At 38.1% G+C, this 21,301-nt stretch overlaps 4 protein-coding genes across 8 annotated transcripts in view; 2 read left to right on the forward strand and 2 right to left on the reverse strand.

Annotated features, from left to right (window-relative positions):
- Nucleotides 1-7,978, reverse strand: part of LOC126592398 (phosphoinositide phosphatase SAC8-like) — a 59,022-nt gene extending 51,044 nt beyond the window's left edge. For 3 of the 5 annotated variants that reach the window (XR_007612608.1, XM_050258087.1, XM_050258086.1), the window contains exons 1-7: nt 7,077-7,978; nt 6,909-6,986; nt 6,632-6,759; nt 6,459-6,550; nt 6,247-6,263; nt 644-684; nt 75-131 (exon numbers count right to left, since the gene is read on the reverse strand). Coding sequence is in view for 4 of the 5 variants with exons in the window: in XM_050258087.1 (XP_050114044.1) it covers nt 75-131; nt 644-684; nt 6,247-6,263; nt 6,459-6,550; nt 6,632-6,682 (258 nt within the window). In the remaining variant the exon portion in view is untranslated. The other 2 variants (XM_050258089.1, XM_050258088.1) reach the window with 2 other exon arrangements.
- Nucleotides 7,979-8,131: 153 nt separating this feature from the next.
- Nucleotides 8,132-10,043, reverse strand: LOC126592397 (bifunctional monothiol glutaredoxin-S16, chloroplastic-like). Its single transcript, XM_050258085.1, has 2 exons — nt 9,445-10,043; nt 8,132-8,893 (listed from the first exon to the last, which is right to left on the reverse strand). The coding sequence occupies exons 1-2, from the start codon at nt 9,958-9,960 to the stop codon at nt 8,384-8,386; spliced, it is 1,026 nt and encodes a 341-aa protein (XP_050114042.1). The 5' UTR covers nt 9,961-10,043; the 3' UTR covers nt 8,132-8,383.
- Nucleotides 10,044-13,587: 3,544 nt separating this feature from the next.
- LOC126592103 (protein trichome birefringence-like 3) lies at nt 13,588-15,957 on the forward strand. The gene is made up of 6 exons (XM_050257863.1): nt 13,588-13,942; nt 14,044-14,284; nt 14,544-14,715; nt 14,808-15,007; nt 15,242-15,400; nt 15,510-15,957. Exons 1-6 carry the CDS (start codon nt 13,750-13,752, stop codon nt 15,841-15,843), a joined length of 1,299 nt encoding a protein of 432 aa, XP_050113820.1. The 5' UTR covers nt 13,588-13,749; the 3' UTR covers nt 15,844-15,957.
- Nucleotides 15,958-17,871: 1,914 nt separating this feature from the next.
- On the forward strand, nt 17,872-20,276 carry LOC126592988 (uncharacterized). The gene is made up of 5 exons (XM_050258823.1): nt 17,872-18,001; nt 18,205-18,303; nt 19,648-19,709; nt 19,806-19,867; nt 19,968-20,276. Exons 2-5 carry the CDS (start codon nt 18,224-18,226, stop codon nt 19,986-19,988), a joined length of 225 nt encoding a protein of 74 aa, XP_050114780.1. The 5' UTR covers nt 17,872-18,001; nt 18,205-18,223; the 3' UTR covers nt 19,989-20,276.
- The last annotated feature ends 1,025 nt before the right edge of the window (nt 20,277-21,301 follow it).

Raw genomic sequence — 21,301 nt, forward strand, 5'->3', positions numbered from 1 at the left:
TAAGTGGCTTAGGCAAGCGAGAAAATACTCCAAATTGTTTAACTAATTATGACATAGAAGATGGAAAGTCTAACCTTATACTCGATAAGTTCGTCCAAAAGATTTCTGTTCCAAACAAATCGAGGGTCAGCCTGAAAACACAGATAATAGTAAAAACTACCCAGCAATTACTGGTCAGAGAACGTAAAAGGTAAAGTAAACATTTGATAGGGGCTATAATCGCATTAAGAGAAAAGACTGATAAAAATCCATCTGATCTGGTGGTACTCATGCTTTCTAGTGCTGAAAGAAAGTCCTTTGGATAAAGGGGAAGGGAGAATCAGTTGACAACCAAAAAATTCCACAAAGGATGGCATGTCTTCAAGGATATGAACTGAGAAGGCACCTTTAGTGAGCTGAAACTTTTCACCTTGAGAACAAAAGATAAGTATGGTGCACAAAAAACACAGAAATAGGAAAATCCTTAGGGCGGTGTTCCTTTCTTTCCCTATTAACCCTCTGACTTGGAAAGAGTTGAGGGTACCTAGTAAACTAAACCCGTGGACAATATATATGCTTATATGCACCTGATGCATATAACATGAATCACTTTTAAGAACTAATCAGGTCCCGATAAACCAAATATTCCAAATTTCCAACTAACCTGCTTCCATATTGGTTTGGCCATCCATCCTTCCACTAACTTACATTGTTGAATAATTGGCCAAGTTGCCAAGTGGACAACAAAACAATTCAAAAGAAAAAAAAAAGGAAGGTGGACAACATCCTTCCTTGTTTTGGGGAGGAAAACATGGAACTTGTCTAATGTTTCCTTGTTTTATGGATTGTCTTGTGGCTTGTTTTATGGCTTTGTCAAAGCCATAATATGTTTGGTTTTCGGAGAAGAAAAGAGAAGAGGAAGGCTGCACCATTTTTCAGTTTGGAGAAGTCCATCTTTGAGAGAGCAAGGTGAGTTGTAGAGAGCCCAAAAGAAAGAAGAAGTTGATGCTTCATTTTGGTTAGTAATCATCCACCAAAGTAGTTGTTGTTGTAATAACTTTGAGCTATATGTGTAGAGAAGAAATTATTCATTATATTTCTTTCTCTATTTGTTTCTTTGGTGTGTGAGAGCTATTGGGTGTATTGGGCTTATGGGTTGTGAGATTGCCAACACTTTGTAAACTCCCATTTGGTTGATAGTGGATTATTGGGTGAGCTCCTACTACTCCGAGGACGTACTCCAGTTACACTGACTGTGGAGGAACCTCGTTAAAATCTTGGTGTCTTTAATATTTTGTTCTTGCATTTTCATTTGATATATTTTCTGTGGGTTATCAAGAGTTGGTTCCATAAGGTTTGGTGCTATCCTAGCACAACAATTGGTATCAGAGCACTAGTTGCTCTTGGGTACTGTCTAGTTGCCAAAGATGTCAGACGGGCAAGATGAAAATCCGTTTGGAAGCAGCTCCGGGTTTGCAAGAACTACGGTGCAAAATGCAAAGTTCGAAGTGGAAAAGTTTGATGGCACAAACAACTTCGGGATGTGGCAATGTGAGGTCAAAGATGTGTTGGCTCAACAAGATCTACTTGCCGCTTTGGGAGAGAAGCCGGAAGCTATGTCGAAGCCGGAATGGGAGAAATTAAATTTGTGGGCTTGCTCTTCAATTCGGTTGTGCCTTGCAAAAACTCAGAAGTATTTTGTGATGCGGGAGACATTAGCAAGTGTGTTGTGGCAAAAATTGGAAGACAAGTATATGACAAAGAGTGCAGAGAACCGGCTACACTTGAAGAAAAAGCTCTACCGCTTCCAATACAAAGAAGGTACAAAAATGATTAGACACCTTGATGCTTTTAATAAGTTGATTGCCGACTTGTTAAATTTAGATGAGGATATTAAGGATGAAGATAAGGCCTTAATATTGTTGAATTCCTTGCCGGACTCTTATGAGCATTTTGTTACCACTATTATGCATGGTAAAGAAACTGTGAAATTTGAAGATGTGTCAAATGCCTTGATGAATTATGAAATGAGGCATAGAGATAAAAATCATGATAGTACCTCTGAAGCTTTATTTGTTAGAGGTAGATCATCGGAGAGGAGGTCATCTTCTAGCAGGAAAAAATCACAGTCTCGACCTAGAGGAAACTCTAAAGGTAGAAAACCTTTGGAAAAGGATGAATGTGCCTTTTGTCATAATAAGGGCCATTGGAAGAAAGATTGTCCTAAATTGAAGACCAAAGGCAAAGAAAGTTCTGAAGCTAATGTTGCTGAGGTTGAAACAGATTTTTCTGATTTTGCTTTAACCACTTCCTCATCATTTGATTGTGCTACTAAGTGGGTGTTGGATACGGGTTGTACTCATCATATGACTCCTCACAAGAATTGGTTTTCAAGCTTGAAAGAGTTTGATGGTGGCGTTGTGTTCATGGGAGATGACAATCCTTGCACAACAAAAGGGATTGGTACAGTTCGTTTGAAGTTGCATGATGGCATGTTTAAAGAGTTGACAGGTGTTCGGTATGTACCGAATTTGAAGAAAAATCTTATTTCTTTGGGTACTTTGGAATCTAAGGGTTTCAGGTTTCATTCAGATGGACAGACATTGAAAGTTACTTATGGTGCACTTGTTGTGATGAAAGCTCCTAGATGTGGCCATTTGTATTTATTGCAAGGAAGCACTGTGACAGGTGAAGCATCTGTAGTCTCTGAAAATATGGGCACATCTGATTCAGATACTACTAGACTGTGGCATATGAGATTAGGCCATGCCGGTGAGAAAGCTCTACAAGGGCTTGTGAAAAAAGGTCTTCTAAAAGGTGCCACGACTTGTAAGCTTGATTTTTGCGAGCATTGTGTCTTGGGGAAGCAAACTAGAGTGAAGTTTGGTACTGCTATACATCAGACGAAGGGCATTCTTGATTATGTGCATTCGGATGTTTGGGGTCCTACAAAGACTCCATCTTTGAGTGGTAGACATTGATTCGTGACCTTTGTTGATGATTATTCAAGAAGGTCTTGGGTCTACACTATGAAGCACAAGAGTGAGGTGTTAAGCATTTTCTTGGGTTAGAAGAAAATGGTTGAGAACCAGACTGGGAAAAAGATTAAGGTTTTGAGATCGGATAATGGTGGTGAATACACATCCGATCCTTTCTTTAAAGTTTGCAAAGAAAAGGAATTGTGAGACATTTCAGTGTTCGGGGAACTCCACAACAAAATGGAGTTGCAGAAAGATTGAATCGAACCTTGCTTGAGAAGGTTAGATGTATGTTGTCTCAGTCGGGTTTAAGCAAGTCATTTTGGGCAGAAGCAGTTAATTATGCATGTCACATCATCAACCGGTTACCCTCAGCTGCTATTCAGAGTAAGACACCAATGGAGGTATGGACTGGAAAACCTTCTTCTGATTATGACTATATCCATATTTTTGGTTCACCTGCTTATTTTCATGTGATTGAAAATAAACTTGATCCTAGAGCCAAAAAGGCTATCTTTCTTGGTTTTAGTAGTGGTGTCAAAGGTTACAGGTTGTGGTGCCCAGAGATGAAAAAAATTGTAATCAGCAGAGATGTGACATTTGATGAAGAAAGTATGTACAAAGTCTCTGAGAAGAATGTGAAAGATGTCCAACAGGTGGAGCTTGAGAAAGTTGCCTCTGATACTTCAAATCCTATTTCCGCTGATGTCGAAGCCACTACAAGTGAAGAAGTTGGAGACCATGAGGATGTTGAAGAAGTTGAACTTGAAGATTCTATTCAAGTTGAAGAGCAAGTTTCACCTCAAGAGTCTATTGCCAAGAACAGAAGAAAGAGACAAATTACCAAGCCAGCTCGGTACAGTGACTATGTTGCTTTTGCTCTTCCCATTATCACTGATGAGATTCCATCCAATTTTGAGGAAGCTATTGAGAGTGAGGAGAAGAAAAGGTGGTGCAATGCCATGAGTGATGAAATGAATTCTCTCTTGAAGAACAAGACTTGGGAGTTAGCTAAATTGCCTAAGGGCAAGAAAGCTATCGGTTGCAAATGGGTGTATGCCAAGAAGGAAGATGCTGATGAGAAAAGCAATGTGAGATTCAAAGCAAGATTAGTTGCTAAAGGGTATGCACAAAAGGAGGGCATTGACTACAATGAAATATTTTCTCCGGTTGTGAAACACTCCTCAATTCGTATTATGTTAGCTCTTGTTGCACAATATGATCTTGAGCTTGTGCAACTCGATGTGAAGACGGCTTTCCTACATGGTGATTTGAATGAAGAGATTTATATGTGTCAACCGGATGGGTATATAGTGAAAGGGAAGGAAAATTTGTTTTGCAAATTGAAGAAATCACTTTATGGCTTGAAGCAATCTCCAAGGCAATGGTATTTGAGGTTTGATAAATTTATGAGAGGTCAAAATTATTCTAGAAGTCAATATGATCATTGTGTGTACTTCAAGAAGTTGCAAGATGGGTCTTTCATTTATTTATTGATATATGTTGATGATATGTTGATTGCCTCAAAGAATGTCGAAGAGATTGAGAAATTGAAGAAGCAAATGAAGAATGAGTTTGAGATGAAGGATCTTGGTGAAGCGAAGAAGATCCTTGGCATGGAGATCACTAGAGATAGAGCAAAGGGTTTCGTCAGTTTGAATCAAAGACAATACCTTGAGAAGTTGATTCGGAAGTTTGGAGTTCATGATTCAACCAAACCGGTTAGTACCCCTTTGGCTCCTCATTTTAAATTGAGTTCTCTACAATGTCCTAAAAATGATAAAGAGAAGCTGCAAATGAAAAATATACCATATGCAAATTTGGTTGGTTGTTTGATGTATGCAATGGTATGCTCTAAACCGGATATTGCTCATGCAGTTGGCATGGTGAGTCGATATATGCATAATCCAGGTAAAGAGCATTGGCAAGCAGCTAAGTGGATATTGAGATATCTCCATGGTACTCGAGATGTTGGTTTATGCTTTGAGATGGATGACTCTGGTATTGGTCATTTTGCAGTTGGTTATGTTGATTCAGATTATGCAGGTGATCTGGATGGAAGGAAGTCTACTACAGGCTATGTGTTTACTATGGCTAAAGGGCCAGTTTGTTGGAGGTCCATTTTGCAGTCGTCTGTTGCCTTGTCTACTACAAAGGCTGAATATATGGCAGTTGCTGAAGCTATAAAGGAGGCCATTTGGATACATGGGCTTATTAGAGATTTGGGGGTTGATCAGAAGCAGGTGGAGGTACATTGTGATAGTCAGAGTGCCATTTATTTGGCTAAGTATCAGGTTCATCATGCGAGGACCAAGCACATAGATGTGCGTTATCACTTTGTTCGTGAAATTGTTGGTGAAGGGGAAATCATTCTCCAGAAGATTCCAACTAAAGACAACCCCGCTGATATGTTGACTAAGGTTGTTGGTGTAGCCAAGTTTGTTCACTGTTTGAACTTGGCTCACATTATGCATATATAAAGAAGGCGTTGAGCAGTAGGAGTTTTGGAGCATTTGGCTCGGCATGGGTTGTTCTCTTGCTAGTGTTTGGGAGTGATGTTGTGTGTTAATTGTTTTGGTTGGCTTATCATGGCGTTTTTCGGAACTTGGCCAAGGTGGAGATTGTTGAACAATTGGCCAAGTTGCCAAGTGGACAACAAAACAATTCAAAAGAAAAAAAAAGGAAGGTGGACAACATCCTTCCTTGTTTTGGGGAGGAAAACATGGAACTTGTCTAATGTTTCCTTGTTTTATGGATTGTCTTGTGGCTTGTTTTATGGCTTTGTCAAAGCCATAATATGTTTGGTTTTCGGAGAAGAAAAGAGAAGAGGAAGGCTGCACCATTTTTCAGTTTGGAGAAGTCCATCTTTGAGAGAGCAAGGTGAGTTGTAGAGAGCCCAAAAGAAAGAAGAAGTTGATGCTTCATTTTGGTTAGTAATCATCCACCAAAGTAGTTGTTGTTGTAATAACTTTGAGCTATATGTGTAGAGAAGAAATTATTCATTATATTTCTTTCTCTATTTGTTTCTTTGGTGTGTGAGAGCTATTGGGTGTATTGGGCTTATGGGTTGTGAGATTGCCAACACTTTGTAAACTCCCATTTGGTTGATAGTGGATTATTGGGTGAGCTCCTACTGCTCCGAGGACGTACTCCAGTTACACTGACTGTGGAGGAACCTCGTTAAAATCTTGGTGTCTTTAATATTTTGTTCTTGCATTTTCATTTGATATATTTTCTGTGGGTTATCAAGAGTTGGTTCCATAAGGTTTGGTGCTATCCTAGCACAACATACATCTTCTTTGAAAGCTGGTAAAAATGATCAAATACATATGATTAGAATAAACAAACACAACACTTTACCAAATAGAGACATAAATTGACATGATTAGATTTTGAACACTAATCACACAACAACGATGAAAACAGTGGAATGTACTTAATGGCACCCTAACAGATGCAAAACTTTTAAACTTTGGCTGAGTGCTAGTTAAAAGAATTTACTTTAGTGTTATATCAGTCTCGTACGAGAAGTACAACCCCGGAGTTGATTGGACTGTTTTCAACAGAGCCATGAAGTATGCCTCATCCTTTTTCTGCACAAACACATCACAAATTTAAAAAATCCCAAGTCACACTCAAATTCGCTAACGAATCAAAATAATCAAAACCCTTACCTCCTGAGCAGTTGAATTCTTCATACCCTCGTTGCAGGACAGAAACCTCATCGACGTCACTCGATAAACAGGGAAGCCAAGATAAGTCCCAACTTCTGTCCGCGAAGTTATTACAAGAACATAATTTCCTGCACCAAACACATCAATTCAGCAAACAAACACCATTTCCTAGAAATACAGCCATTCATTCCACAGAATTATACAATATAACAAAAAACTTAACACATTTTCGTTTGCAAATACCTCCAAAGCGAGTAAAAGCAAGCAATTGACTTACCTGCAAGCAATCTGATCGTTCGCGCCACTCCGTATATCGTCGAGGTTTTCGACGGACTTACAGAAGAAGAAGAATCACCTAGCAATCAGAAACAAGTATCGATTGAGCTACACAAATTTAGCAACAAAAAAAACATCAAATTCGATGAAAGAGATGAACAATTCATACCGTTAAGCGGCTCAATGGCACCGCCGCGGCGGATTTGATCACGAACTTGTCCTGAAGCTCCTGCAACTCCAGCTCCTCGTACAGCTTGAAACTTCCGCTGGAGAAAGGTCCAACTCCGTCCATTTCCGCCAGATTTTGATCGCAGAAGAAAATGGTGGTTTATCGAATTGGAAATGTCCAAACGACTCCTCCCTCTGTTTTTAGCTGATAACCGATGTCGAAGACGATGGATTAATTAAATGACGTTTTTACCCCTAATGATGCGTGATTATTCTAATATTGTCTGCCGGTGGCAGCTGTGAATGATGCTTTTGGTCTTTGTGTTTGTGCCAGGAGCGACGATTCGGTACCTGCTACTGTACCGTAAAAAAATTACGGCCGCAATGTTCGTCCAAAGTGACGGGAGTGGATGACGTGGCGACATCTGGATAGCGCCGAGATTCAGTGTGGACGGAGACTTGGACTGTCAACAGGAAACAGTTGGAATTGGGTACACGTATTTGGGCTCAGTAACTAACTTTTAAAATCTGTTAGTTGGAACCGTTGGAAGTAGATGGACTATGCGAAAAGTAGGAACCGTTAGATTTGTGTGATGATTCGGCTGATCATTTGGTTCTGAGCAGTTTCTAGGATCAATCGCGCACAGGTAAGTTGATTCTAAATTTTTCATTGCTTTTTAAGTGAAATTTTGCAAATGATCAGGATCAGCTTACCAATGTGCGACTAGTCTTATCATTATTTATTTTTCTTTAGTTTGCCTTAACTTGAAAAATACAGCAAATGCGGGTTAAACCAATTGGTTAGGATAGCATGGCGTTACATCCAAATTCAAGTCTCCTTCCCGATAGTTTCAAGGTGATGCTATCCACACACTCTTTTTTACCAATACACACTTCTCTCAATTTTTGACCGTTGCGTCGAATGAATTAAAAATAATCAAATAACAGAAATTAACAAGAAGTGTGTAGAATGTTAAAAGGAATGTGCAGATATCACCACGAATATCACATTGCAAAAGGAAGGAAAAACCAATGAAGATGAAAAACAGGTTCTCATTCCCACTCAATCAAATTTTCCTTCACCCAACTTTATTTGCTCAAAGTTTAAGAGTTACAAAGCCTAAATCTAAGCATGACAGCTAAACTTTTGATACAAGCGATATTAGGAGAGAGAAAATTGAACACTGGACACACGAGTGCCTAAACTTAATCATTTATATGAATACAACCTCGATTGCCTCGTACAGTTTCAGTATCACAGACCCCTGATCAAATCTGCCATCTACATCGACACCAAAACTTGAACAATCACTTTTTAAAGAAGCTGGCAAGCTCGCCCTTCTCCTGCATGGAACTTAGGATATCACATCCCCCAAGCAGTTCACCATTCACGAATATCTGGGGGAAAGTCGGCCAGTTACTGTACTTCTTCAGAGTCTCCCTCAATCCTCTATTATACTCTTCGTCAAGCACATCAATGCTCTCATAATCCACCCCCTGGTTTTCAAGAATTCCAACCACCTTCTGCGAGAAACCACACAATGGGGCACTTCTCGAGCCCTTGATGAAGGCCACGACTTTGTTCTCCTTGACCAACCGGTCAATGAGTTCCTCCAACGGCACTGTCAGCTGCACGTTAGGACCAGGTGTTAGCCGGAGATCAGACTTCTTCTTCCTCGGTGGTGGCTTTCGGACCCATGTGGCGTTGCCCGATTCATTTCCCGGGGGAACCTTCCCAGTTGCTTTTATGTGTTCTTCCATCCATGATTTCCAAGCTTCTGTTAGAACCGCCCTATCTGGTTCATCAACTACCCCAACCTACAAGTACAATATCATCACTGTTAGCAGAGCAATATCGCTTATTTCCTTAACATTTATACTAGTTTTGCAGTAAAATCAACACCGATTTTATCAGTTGTCTCCTTTCTTTCTAGACACAGAACCAAAATGGCTTCTTAATCTTTTCACTTTGAAAGTAAAGTTCAAACATTTCGATTCGGTCCAATAAACTTCTATCCTACAGGGAAAAAAACACTGCTTTCACCAGAGGGTGCATTACCCACACAAATAAGCAACAATGTGGATTATGGGTTAATCTTTAAATTGTAAAGATGCATAATTTATTTTCGTAAAAAAAAGAGTTTGTAGCTTAGTTGGTTAAGAGCGTTCCTAGTTAGAATTATCCTTCTCCATTATCGCTTGTATTAAAAAAAAAGAAAATTGAATTGAATTGATATATTTTTTTTAACAATTATTGAATTCTTCAGCTCACTATAAATTGAATTGAGCCCTTGAATCAATCTATATATGTACAATATCATAAAAATTAAACTTTAGCAGCTAATAAAAGTCCCAGAAAAAAGTCATACCTTGACGGAGTAGCAAAGCTCCGGCAACGACTTCCGGTGGGAGAGAACACTCGCCGCTATGTTCCTCGATAACCCGACGAACTGCAGCTCGCCGCTCTGGTCAAAAACGGCGTAGACCCCCGTCTCCGCCGGCAATTTCCCGGCGATTTCTACCTCCTCCGGCACGGTGACTAGCTCGGTCTCCGATAGGGTCTGAACCGCCGAAGTGATGACCGAAGCTCGGGGCTTGGATGCGATGCAAGGTTTGAGAGAAATGGAGCGAAAGGTAGGGGCTTTGGTTGGTAAATTGAACGAGGGGTTGGGGGTATTTTGGGGAGAGTGAGAAGAGAATAAGCGGATAGAGGGAGATGAAGTGTGGATTGCAGAGAGGTGGATGATTGTCGCCATTTGAGATTCAGTGAGAGAGAAGGTCGGGAACGAAGGTTCTGGTTTAGACTTCAACAGATATTGTTGAGGAAACGGATTCGGTTTCTGACCCGACCCGACTGTTTGAGAGGAGCTATTGGGTTTGACCATCCGATCCAATGGAGTTGGGCCTAGGAGTATGGACTAAAAGAAATAAATAATATTGAGACCGTGTTACGAAAATGTCATTGCGCCAGTAAGAAATCGGCCGGCGTTGGAAAGCTAGGACCCATGTCAATATGTGATTTACTTAGAATACTAATATCGTTATTAAGATTTGATGGTTTGGGAAATTGTTTGCATCTCCGATGTGGGTTTCTCTGGATAAAAAGAGAAAATATTATGTGCATAAATAATGTCATTGTAGTCGTACTTCAAGCTAATTTATGTGAAATATGGAAAATATGAACACTGCGTGACCTGCATGTACTTTACCGTCACATGAAAAAAAAAAGTAATATATATTATATATTGAATGATGTTCTCTTGTTAAACAACTTAAAATATTATTTATCATATTATTAATATAATATGGACGGTTAAATAATAATTATCAGTAATCCATATTGTAATCCAACAACTTAATTGTCTGGCAATAAACATTAACGCGTGTATGAGAAGATTCCACTGGTGGACTCAGAATATTTAAATAGCAGGGGTCATGATTTTGACTAAAATTATTTTGTTGGACTTTTTCGTTGAGCATTTGGTAGAAAGTTGTCAATATCTGCCGATATTTGTCAAAGGTTAATGCTAACATATGTAAACAATTATTATGATGTGTAGAGACTTATCGGGAGTAGCTACAAGCAATTATTACGGTGCATATAATAGAGACGCACACAATAAGAGAGAAATGAAAACATGGATTATATAAAAAAAAATAGAAAAGAAGTAGGAGGAGGATGTAATTTTATTTGCCCTAACTGTTTATAGGATGTAATTTTTTAAGTTGTTGGAATCATGGACAACCAATGACCCATGTTGGCTTTGTCATTTGAGAGAGATGCGGTGGGCAGCGTTGGTAATTCGTACGAAGCTCTTTCATTCGGTAAAAATTAGTCCAAGTCACCTAACTAGAAATTTATGAGTTTGCTCTTACGCAAACACAAGAATAATGACTTATATGAAACAGGTTTACCGACACTATGGCGTTCTGTACTAATAAAAAAATGATATTTATAAGTTTCTCAACACATTTCATTGTATTATCAAATTAAAAAGTCAAGTAATGATGGATCTTTTTCATGTAAGTTGTTATTTCGCAGAAGACCCTCTATACCTAGGTAGGACCTAAATAAAACTGATCATAACAGTGAGTGCCCACCAGAGTATATTTACTATGAATTTGGTTCCTCTCTAGATCCTCTTTGTGAGGATTCCGAGAATCCATGAATTTTATCCGTTCATCGTACATCGTGAGGTCAAAAATCATTTTAAATTTTTTTATTTAAGATTGAACACAAACAGTACCCGACAAAAACTGACTGTACGATGAACGATGAACAGACACAATTCACGAATCCTCGAGATCCTCACAAAGATGATCTTGTTGGTATTTACAATGATGGACTTTACAAGTTGATCATTGCTTAAATAAATGAAATTTGGAGTAAAATTGCAGCTAACTTCAAACCTAAATTAATGTTAAGCAATCATTGAGATGGGAGGACTTTTGTTGCAGTGGAAGATGATGTCAATGTTAGGTTGGATTAATTTTCCACGCCAACAGCATCATACCACCGTCACCCCAAATTTCATGAACCTGTCCTGCCAGATTTGCTAATTCAGACTTTTTCATTCCTAGGTCAAAATCTCATAACTGTACCTGTTCATCCACATTAACCCTAGTTATCATGTCTATAACAATTGCATAAAGCTTCTCCTCCCCATGTCTGCGACATTATTACAAATCAATCACACATGACTATGCAAAAAAATTAAAAACGCATTATAATATGATTTAGAATATAATTATTGAGCCATCCAAAATATAAGCAAACTTCTCGAATTTTATCGTTGACTTAGAATAATAATACCATAACATTCTAAATATAAGTAAACTTCTCTCGTCTTTAAGACCAAAAGTTTTGAGTGGCTTTCATTGACAATGATAACGATGTGCACAAGCAGATACGTGGTACTGATATACTGCTGCTATATCGAAAATTCAATACAATACTGTACCTCAACATGCTCTCTCATCATTCAATCAATACACCTTTAACAACCTGAAAATGAAATATTGGCTGCTGATTGATAACTCGGACCAACAGAGAGACATACACTTTATACAGTTCAAGCTACGTAGTTAGTCTAATAGTGAGATTTTATAAGTTGATACTGAGATTCTAACATGTAACCGAGTGTATATATTATATTAGTATTATTTTTTCGTTGTGTTTCACGTGATGAATATTAATAAGATGACATACAACGGTTGAATCAGTGGCAGAACTACATGTAGACTCAAGGTTGTGATGGCCTCCTCAGCTATGATATGGCTCCAATTAATTGACTTATATAATTTTGAACTTTCACGTAATCATACTAGAAAGTTGTTAACAAATGCACTTTTGGTCCTCCCAGATTCTTTAAATGGCCTCCGCCACTGGGTTGAACCCTAGAATCTCTCCTTAACAGGAATCTACGTTGGTGAAAGGTTTTATAAGAATTTATACACACTCAGGATTCACTTCAATTGCATACCCAGTTAATGATGGGATGCATGTATTTTTATTAACTTGAGGATTACAGAAAGGGTTTGAAAATCCACGCAATGTACGCAGGGTCCACAGTGGTAACACCAGGCAGATTTTTGGGAGGGCATACGAAAGTACCATCCACGTACCCAATCAGATCTCTACTCTTGAGAATTGGGAGAATTTGAACCAACCACAGTGGGTAGTTGGTTCTGTCAAGTTTGACATTGACAACAGTGGAAAACGGATGGAAGGGAGTGCTGGTAGGTGGGTTGGAGGAGGTGGAGTTGGAAGAGTTGACATTGTTTTCAGCCATTGAAGCATGGAAAAAAAAAACAAAGGATCTAGTCGTTAGACAGTAAGGCTCAATACCATATAAGAATTTATACACACTCATGATTCACTTCAATTGCATACCCAGTTAATGATGGGATGCATGTATTTATATTAACTTGAAAGGGTTTGAAAACCCGAGATACATGGAGCTTTCAAAAATACAATCAGTTAGCAGAAGACTGCATGTACATCTTGACTTACAACAAACATTTGAAAAACAAAATCCTATAAACTAGGAACAGATAAAGAATAAGAATTTGAACTGATGAAGACTCCTCAAGTTGCAGAAATAACACTGAGCTTGACTTCGTCTAACAGGTTTGTCCCTTTAATCGGATTTTACCGAGTATATACCTATAGTCCGATTATGATACAGACGGCTGTCTATTCAAATACGTACACACATATATGATACACACACACATATATATATATATATGTATGATGGATGAATCCTACCAGATAGCCAAAGAAGTCAAAAGAGAGAGAGCCTCCCTTCTTTGTTACCCTATCTATAAAAATATCAGCGGCTTTTTTCTCACCTAATGAAAGATTCTATACTATTTGCATATGAAAGCAATAAAACAGTTGTTGGATGATCATCATATAGGGCCATGGCACTATATCTATATGCAGAGGACAGAAATGGAACCCAAGATGTTAGCCTTGCAACTCACCCCTAAACCTGCTCCTTCAAATAATACATTCCTTTGGCTTCACTCCTACTCAAAAACCCAAAAGATGTTTCCCCAAAAATAAAACACATCTATCACCAAGTCCTCATCATTCTGTTTGCCCACACACCCTTTCATATAATTCTCCCTTCAAAACCTTTCTCTAGCACTCCACCCTCTCCACAGCCATGAGCTTCCCTCCATCTACTGCATCTGGCGCAATGAAAGCGTTTCGCGGAAAGCTACATTTTCCTATTATCATGGTCTGCGCTATCGCCTTCATCAGTCTCCTCTACACCGAACGGATTAGCATCATTCTTTCCTCCAACCCTTTTTTCAAAGTTAAATCATGTTCCAAAACCAATGCCACTTCGAAAAATAGTAAGTCTAATTAACTTTTGATTTTTTACCCTGTTAATTTTTTTTTTCCAACTAAAATTTTCCTAATTGATGTTTTGTGGTCACTAATCACTGTCTTACAGAAAATAGAAATGCTACACTGGATAAGTTGAGGGATACCATATTAGATGATAGGTTTGAGTTCGACCCTGAGGAGTGCAGTATTGAGAACGGAAAGTGGGTGTTCAACCGTTCGATCAAGCCTCTTTACTCTGATAGAAGTTGCCCCTATCTTGATAGGCAAGTTTCATGTGTCAAGAATGGACGTCCGGATTCTGGCTATCGCTACTGGCAATGGCAGATCCAAGATTGCACATTGCCAAGGTTGGTAACTTACAATGCATGTCAAAACACATCTATGCAGTTTATTATGCAAGCTAGAATGTTGATAAATTTATTGGGAGCTGTTATCTGCACTCCGAAAAAATCATCTTACATCTTCCCCAGTTACAAAAACAAAGGAAGGATGAGTGCAAGATGACTAAAGTTCTGTAGGCATACGCAATCTTCATGGATGAATTTATACTTACTGCATGAAGTTCTGTTTTTCTAAACAGCTAATTTCTTACAACTTTATATGTAGATTTAATCCAGAAGTTGTTCTTAAGAAACTTAGTGGAAAGAGGCTACTTTTTGTTGGGGATTCTTTGCAAAGAGGTCAATGGCAATCTCTAGTCTGTATGGTTGAATCCATCATACCAGAGGACCAAAAGTCCATGCGACGCGGGCACTCTCACACAGTCTTCAGAGCCAAGGTACGTATAGTTCTTGGTTTTCGCTCATTTAAAACAACGATTAAAGGAAACAATTGAAGGCTTGAAGCTAATCAAAATCTTTCCATCTTCAGGAGTATAATGCAAGTATTGAATTCTACTGGGCTCCATTTCTCGTTGATTCCAATTCTGATGAACATATAATCGGAAATCCAAAGGAAAGAATACTAAAAGTGGATTCAGTTGCCAAGCATGCCAAATACTGGACAGGAGTTGATATCCTTGTGTTCAACACTTACGTTTGGTGGATGAGCGGCTACACGATCAAATCATAGTAAGTTTAGGGGAATATGAACTTATGACAAAAGTAGAACCGCGGAGACATTAAAACGGAGGGGCACCAAACAAACAGTGCTTTATATTTCCCGATTCTATTTTGGTTAAAAGTTCATAACCGGTTATATTTGTGCATATTCTCTAAGAAATTTAACTTTGCCAATGGAGTATCGGCATTTTCTATTTGGTTTAAGATCGATCAATCTGAGCAACAATGTGTAACTGAACACAGCTGGGGCTCGTTTCCAAACGGCGAAGAAGGGTACGAAGAATTGGAAGCACCGGCTGCCTACAGAATAGCATTGAAGACATGGGCTAACTGGGTCGACACAAATGTCAATCCGAACAAGACCCGTGTTTTTTTCACTACTATGTCCCCTACACACATGAGGTATATCTCTCCCATACACAACTTGTTATGACTAAACACGAGATAAAAATTATTTAGAGCATGTTTTTACTAATGACTTGAGTAACAAGTTAAATCTCTAATTCTGCAGAAGTGCAGACTGGGAAAATCCAGATGGGATGAGATGCTTCAACGAAACAAAGCCATACATGAAAAAGGGATTCTGGGGAACTGGTTCGGACAAGAAGATCATGCGCGTGGTGTCCGAAGTAATAAGCAAAATGAAAATTCCGGTTTCAGTACTCAATGTAACGCAGATGTCAAATTACAGAGTTGATGCTCACACAAAAGTGTACACCGAAACCGGAGGCAATGTACTAACTGATGAGCAAAAGGCTGATGTGCTGCACAATTCAGATTGCATACATTGGTGCCTTCCTGGAGTTCCAGACACATGGAATGAAATTTTTGTGGCACATTTGTAGCGATAAGAATCGAAAGTAACACGTTTCTTATTTCTGTTCAAGTTTCTTGTTTCATTTTTTTTTTTTTTTCAATTGAATTGGATTGAATTAGTACAGCAAAAGCTTCTGAAGCAACTTGCATGTTCTTAGTTTTGTTTTGGCAAATTCCAATCAACCAAGAAACTAGATCATGGTAATTATCCCGGCTGATTTACCATGGTTAATTGCCCTGCAAATCATGTTTCACAACATTACACAGTGAAAATTGGTAAAATATACAAAACAGCCATCCAGATACACCATCAAACATGTGAGATGCAAGAAAAATTATTGATCCTAATACAATCACCTTCGCTCCTCGCATACTCGTCACGTGACCAGTGTTGTGAAACGACGGGTTGTATACAACTGTTACATGTTGACTATTTGCATTCAAACTGGTATTTGTGTCTGACTCATCTTGTCCAGAAAGTTGATGCCTATTCTCTACTTTATTTTTTTTAACACCATGTAACATTGAATAATACTAAAAATGAATAGTTGAAATTGAAAATAAAAGATCTAACAATTTTGAAAATCAAATTAATAGTTAGAACACTCGTATTTAGCATTGAAGTCGCACTCTAAAATTTATTTGACAGAAAGGGTTCCGTGACTGTTGACTTGCCATGCCGACAAAAGTTTGTGGGGCTGTTTTCAGCTTTAGTATTTTGTGGCTTCTTCAACACGCCATTGGAGGAGTGCGTATTACACTTCATCAGGCTTTGTTAATTTGTCTCGCCAAGGTTATTGGGAGAGAGAGAGATGGCGGCTGCATATTTGAGTGTTCTTGTTGTTTTGGTTTGCTTTCTTAATCTATTCTTTTAAAATGATCAAAATCGATTTTGATCAAAATGTTTTTGAAATCAACTTTTAGTATAAATTTAATTGAATTCTGATAAAATATTTTAAGTGTTTCCTTCAAGAAGCAAGTGTGCTTCTTAAAAAAAAACACACACACACACACTTAAGTTTTTTTGGAATCCAAAATTAATTTCATCAAAAACGCTTTCGCTTATTTTAGAAATACATCTAAATGAGCTCTTACATATTTATTATTTGTTATACACACGATATGTCACGTATTGGTTGACGATTCCAAACAACTCACGTACAAGTACAATTTCTTAAGTTTTTGTCATGTGAAGTAAAATGACCACCATGTTAGGCATCGAGTGTACGAGATGAGTTTTACACACAATAGTGTGCGGTGTACTTGTATTACAACATTTGCGTATTACACTTCATCAGGCTTTGTTAATTTGTCTCACCAAGGTTATTGGGAGAGAGAGATGGCGGCTGCATATTTGAGTGTTCTTGTTGTTTTGGTTTGCTTTCTTAATCTATTCTTTTAAAATGATGGAAATCGATTTTGATCAAAATGTTTTTGAAATCAACTTTTAGTAAAAATTTAAGTGAATTCTGAAAAAATATTTTTAGTGTTTCCTTCAAGAAGCAAGTGTGCTTCTTAAAAAAAAAATACACACTTAAGTTTTTTTGGAATCCAAAATCAATTTCATCAAAAGCGCTTTCGGTTATTTTAGAAATACATCTAAACGAGCCCTTACATATTTATTATTTGTTATACACACGATCTTTCACGTATTGGTTGACGCTTCCAAACAACTCACGTACAAGTACAATTTCTTAAGTTTTTGTCATGTGAAGTAACATGACCACCATGTCAGGCATCGAGTGTACGAGATGAGTTTTATTACACACAATAGTGTGCGGTGTACTTGTATTACGACCATTGTGATACTCTAGTATAACATACATGTTTTTTTCCAGCACACAAAACACTTGTTTTGTCGCAAAATTTGTCTTAAAATGAATTTAAGTCCAACTGCATTTAAACTCGAAAAATTGCTTGATTAATACAACTATGACATGTTTACTTATTTCTAAACGAGTGAGAAGGAAACGAATTAAGGATGGTCGGATTAAAATTTACAATCTTCCTTTTCAGTCCATTGCGTCTCTAGTCAACTCAAAGTACGATTCATCCCTAAAAGATCCGAATGAGTTTAGCCCAGTGGGCCTAAGGTCCGTATAATACAAGATTGTTGGTTACCCCAATCATTCTTCCTCTGGGAGATTCGAGAAGCTACACGAACGTCTGATCACCAACGCTGTTCAGGTAATATTTCCCAAAAAATTAGGGTTTTCTCAGTCTCCAATCACATTAGGGCTTCTAAACCCAATCCCAATCCCAATCCCAATCCGTTCTAGTTTCTCAGTTTGACCTAGAAATCAAACCTGAGGTTTGCGCTCTAGGGTTTGGTCGAATCTTTCGCGCCTCTTTTTCTCTGAATCGGGTGCGAATTTGCTCTGTTTGATCAGGTGACGTAAGCATACAGCCATGGCGGGCGGTGGGAACTTCATGAACAGAGTCGTGTCGTACCTCGTCAATGAGCTTCTGGTCGATAGCCTCGCCAACAGGTGATTTCTCGATCCCTTTGATCCTATATGATTAGCTTGATTGTTGGATTGTTCATTTGTTGAAAGCTTCATTCTCTGGCCACACGGACATCTCCGTTCCCGATTGGCTCGTTCCCTTGAAGCAAAATTAGCTCAAAGCTTTGATTTTTTTTTTTTTAATCAGCTGTGGCGCCAACATTTTATGGTGCTACGGCTTTGGATGCTTTGAGGAAATTTTCGCCGCCGCGATGGAACGGTTCTTATGTTATATTTCAGTTTTCTCTGATATGTTATGTGCGTTGTGGGGTGGGAATCTTTTGTTTTTGGGGTGGGAACTTTGTTTTTTGTTATTGGTTTTATTTTCGTGTGCTGGTTACCATTGAGGTAGTGGGTAAAGCTTCTCAATAAGCCGTCGGGACTGATAGATTTCTGATTGGTACGCTCCCAGATGCGAAAGAATCTCACAAAGCCTTTGATTTGTTCCGCCTGCAGTGTAACATTTAAATCACTGCAGCTTTGAAGGGTTGAGAATATTTTGCCATATTTCTGGTTGGTGTTGTAGAAAGGATTCTATTGTTATAACGTTCTCTTCTTGGTGTTTTACTTTATGGTTTGATGCATTATGCACATTGATGTAGAGATGCTATTTACGCCTGGTGATGCATATTGGTTTGAATTGATTGGACTCTGAAGTTTTTTTCTAAATGATTTCGTAAGTCGTAAAATAAAGCTTCTTTTTTTGGCCTTCGAGATGATTTGCTTCCTCAATAATTTGTTCCTTTGTAGTGAAATTGTCAATGACTGTAGTTTTGTCTGATGAATTTTATTCATGTTATGCATGTACGTATGTCCCTTTGTAAGAGAAATGTTCATACATAGACCGTAGTTAATTAGCTCAGCCATGAATGTATTCCTGTTTCGCCCACATTTATTGTGTTATGCCTAATGATGACTCTGCGTAGGCTTGTTATGATTTCAGAGATGACTGCGAAATTAACAAACCAAAGAGCTGAGATCTTTTTCTATGTTCTTGAAAATTATGTTCTGCATTATTTGGATGAGTAAAATCGGGTCCTAGGCTACGTGTTTTTTTTTATCTCTCTCTCGATTTTCTAGTTTTCTCCACTTCTATTGCCTTCTATGGTGGACCGGTTATTTGGTCCTTAATTCATGACTTAACTTTTTTACACAAGAGCTTCTTCGCATTTACATTACTAGGAGCGATGACTTTGTCATTGGGATCATTGCTAAATTCCATGTCCTTAATACAAAATTTTTTTGCATGTTGTTTACAATAGTCGCAGACTGTTGTTTTTACCTATGACCATTATTTATCCCTAACATAAAAGTTTTCTGGTTTTTCAGCCGTGCATTCCAAAGGTTTGCTGTGAAAACATCGAAGAGGATTGAAGATATTCAAAATATTGGTACCGTTAACTTTGTACTTAAACGATTTTGTTTGGCGTGCTGCCCCTTTGAGTATATCATGCTGAGGGTGTTATAAATTGGTTTTGGTTATGCAGCTGCAAAGAAGAAGGAACAACTTGCTGAGCAGATGAAGGATTTCTCGAAGAACATGGAAGATGTGAGTTTCCTTTCCTTGAAATAATTGTTCACTCCGAATCTTTGAAAACATATGTTATTTAGCATCTGATGGCATCTGCTTTTGTTTTTCCTGGCTGCAGTCTTTCAAAGATGGTCGATGAAGGGTGATACCTGAGCGGTCGTTGTCCTGGTTTTGCAAACATGTGTGTACATATGGAATCATATTCCTTTCTTTCTCCATTGCCTTTAAGAGTGGAACCAAATTTTGAGTTTTTAAGATTTGCTTTTGAATGCTTTATCGGCGATGAAATCATGTCTCGTTTCAAGTTCTTTGTCGTCGATGTTTGAGACTTTGAAGCCTGTTTTGAGATTGGAGAGAGACGGAAATGTAAATCCTAACATCTTATATTTTACAACACATGAAGAAAATGGGATTAAAAGGCACAAAAGCTTGGTGTTTCTTCCGCTTATAATTAGAATATAATGGGTCGTGGGTCACGGCTTTAAATCCTGAACAAATGTGAACTCCATCAAATCTTACTAATTGCTTTTGATGGGATGACAAACGCTTTCTGCCAACTACATGTTGAATATAAGTCCCAGTGCATTGAGAAAACAAAATACATTATATGAGAATGGTTTTACTTCCGGTAACACCGACCCATTTTGCGATAAATCTCTACACCTAGCAATAGGTGAGGCATTTTGTGATAAAAATCTGTACCTGGCAATAGTTGGAATAGTATTAGTGTGGTTAGAAATGAGGTAGTTTCCTGTCTCTCTAAATATTAGAGCATGTGCCAGGTGCTTTAGAAAGGCATTCTAAGATCTTTTACAGTAGTTTGAATGAGTGTGATAGTTATGTATAAGAATCAGGTAGCCTAAGTTTAATATATATAAACTATTGTTACATAAGTGTTAGTTCAATTTATTGGTGTCACATTTACTTTTTTCGATCTAATGTTGAATGCCTAAGGGCCTACGTGGAAATGCATTTTAAAACAGTTAAGGTGCATTCACATGGAATTGGATCCCACCATGATCCACTTTGAAAGGATTCTAGAGATCTTCATATCCTAGTCGTTCATCGTATATCATGCAATCAGAAATCATTTGATTTTTTTAATTTAAAATTAAACACAAATAGTATCTAACAAAAATTGACAATACGATATACGATAAACGACTAGGATGTGAGAATTTCTATAATACTGATCTAAAAAGGATCTAAGTTCCATTCAGATTAGTAAAGGTACTTTCGACCATATTTGGCAAAAAGTGTTCACAGTGCTACTCGGTTGAAAAAAACAGTCATGTGTTTATTTTAATGAGCATTTTAAGTACATTTTAGGGCCTTTTTGCTAAAACTTTCAACGTGCTTCTATTAGGAGTGTTACCGAAAGAACCTTTGAGCATGAGTGTTTTTTTAAGAGTCGAACTTTCAGACGGACCATGTGAAACAGTGAAAGTGTGA

This window comes from Malus sylvestris, chromosome 12 (genome assembly GCF_916048215.2).
Source record: "Malus sylvestris chromosome 12, drMalSylv7.2, whole genome shotgun sequence".
Classification (NCBI taxonomy): Eukaryota; Viridiplantae; Streptophyta; class Magnoliopsida; order Rosales; family Rosaceae; genus Malus; species Malus sylvestris.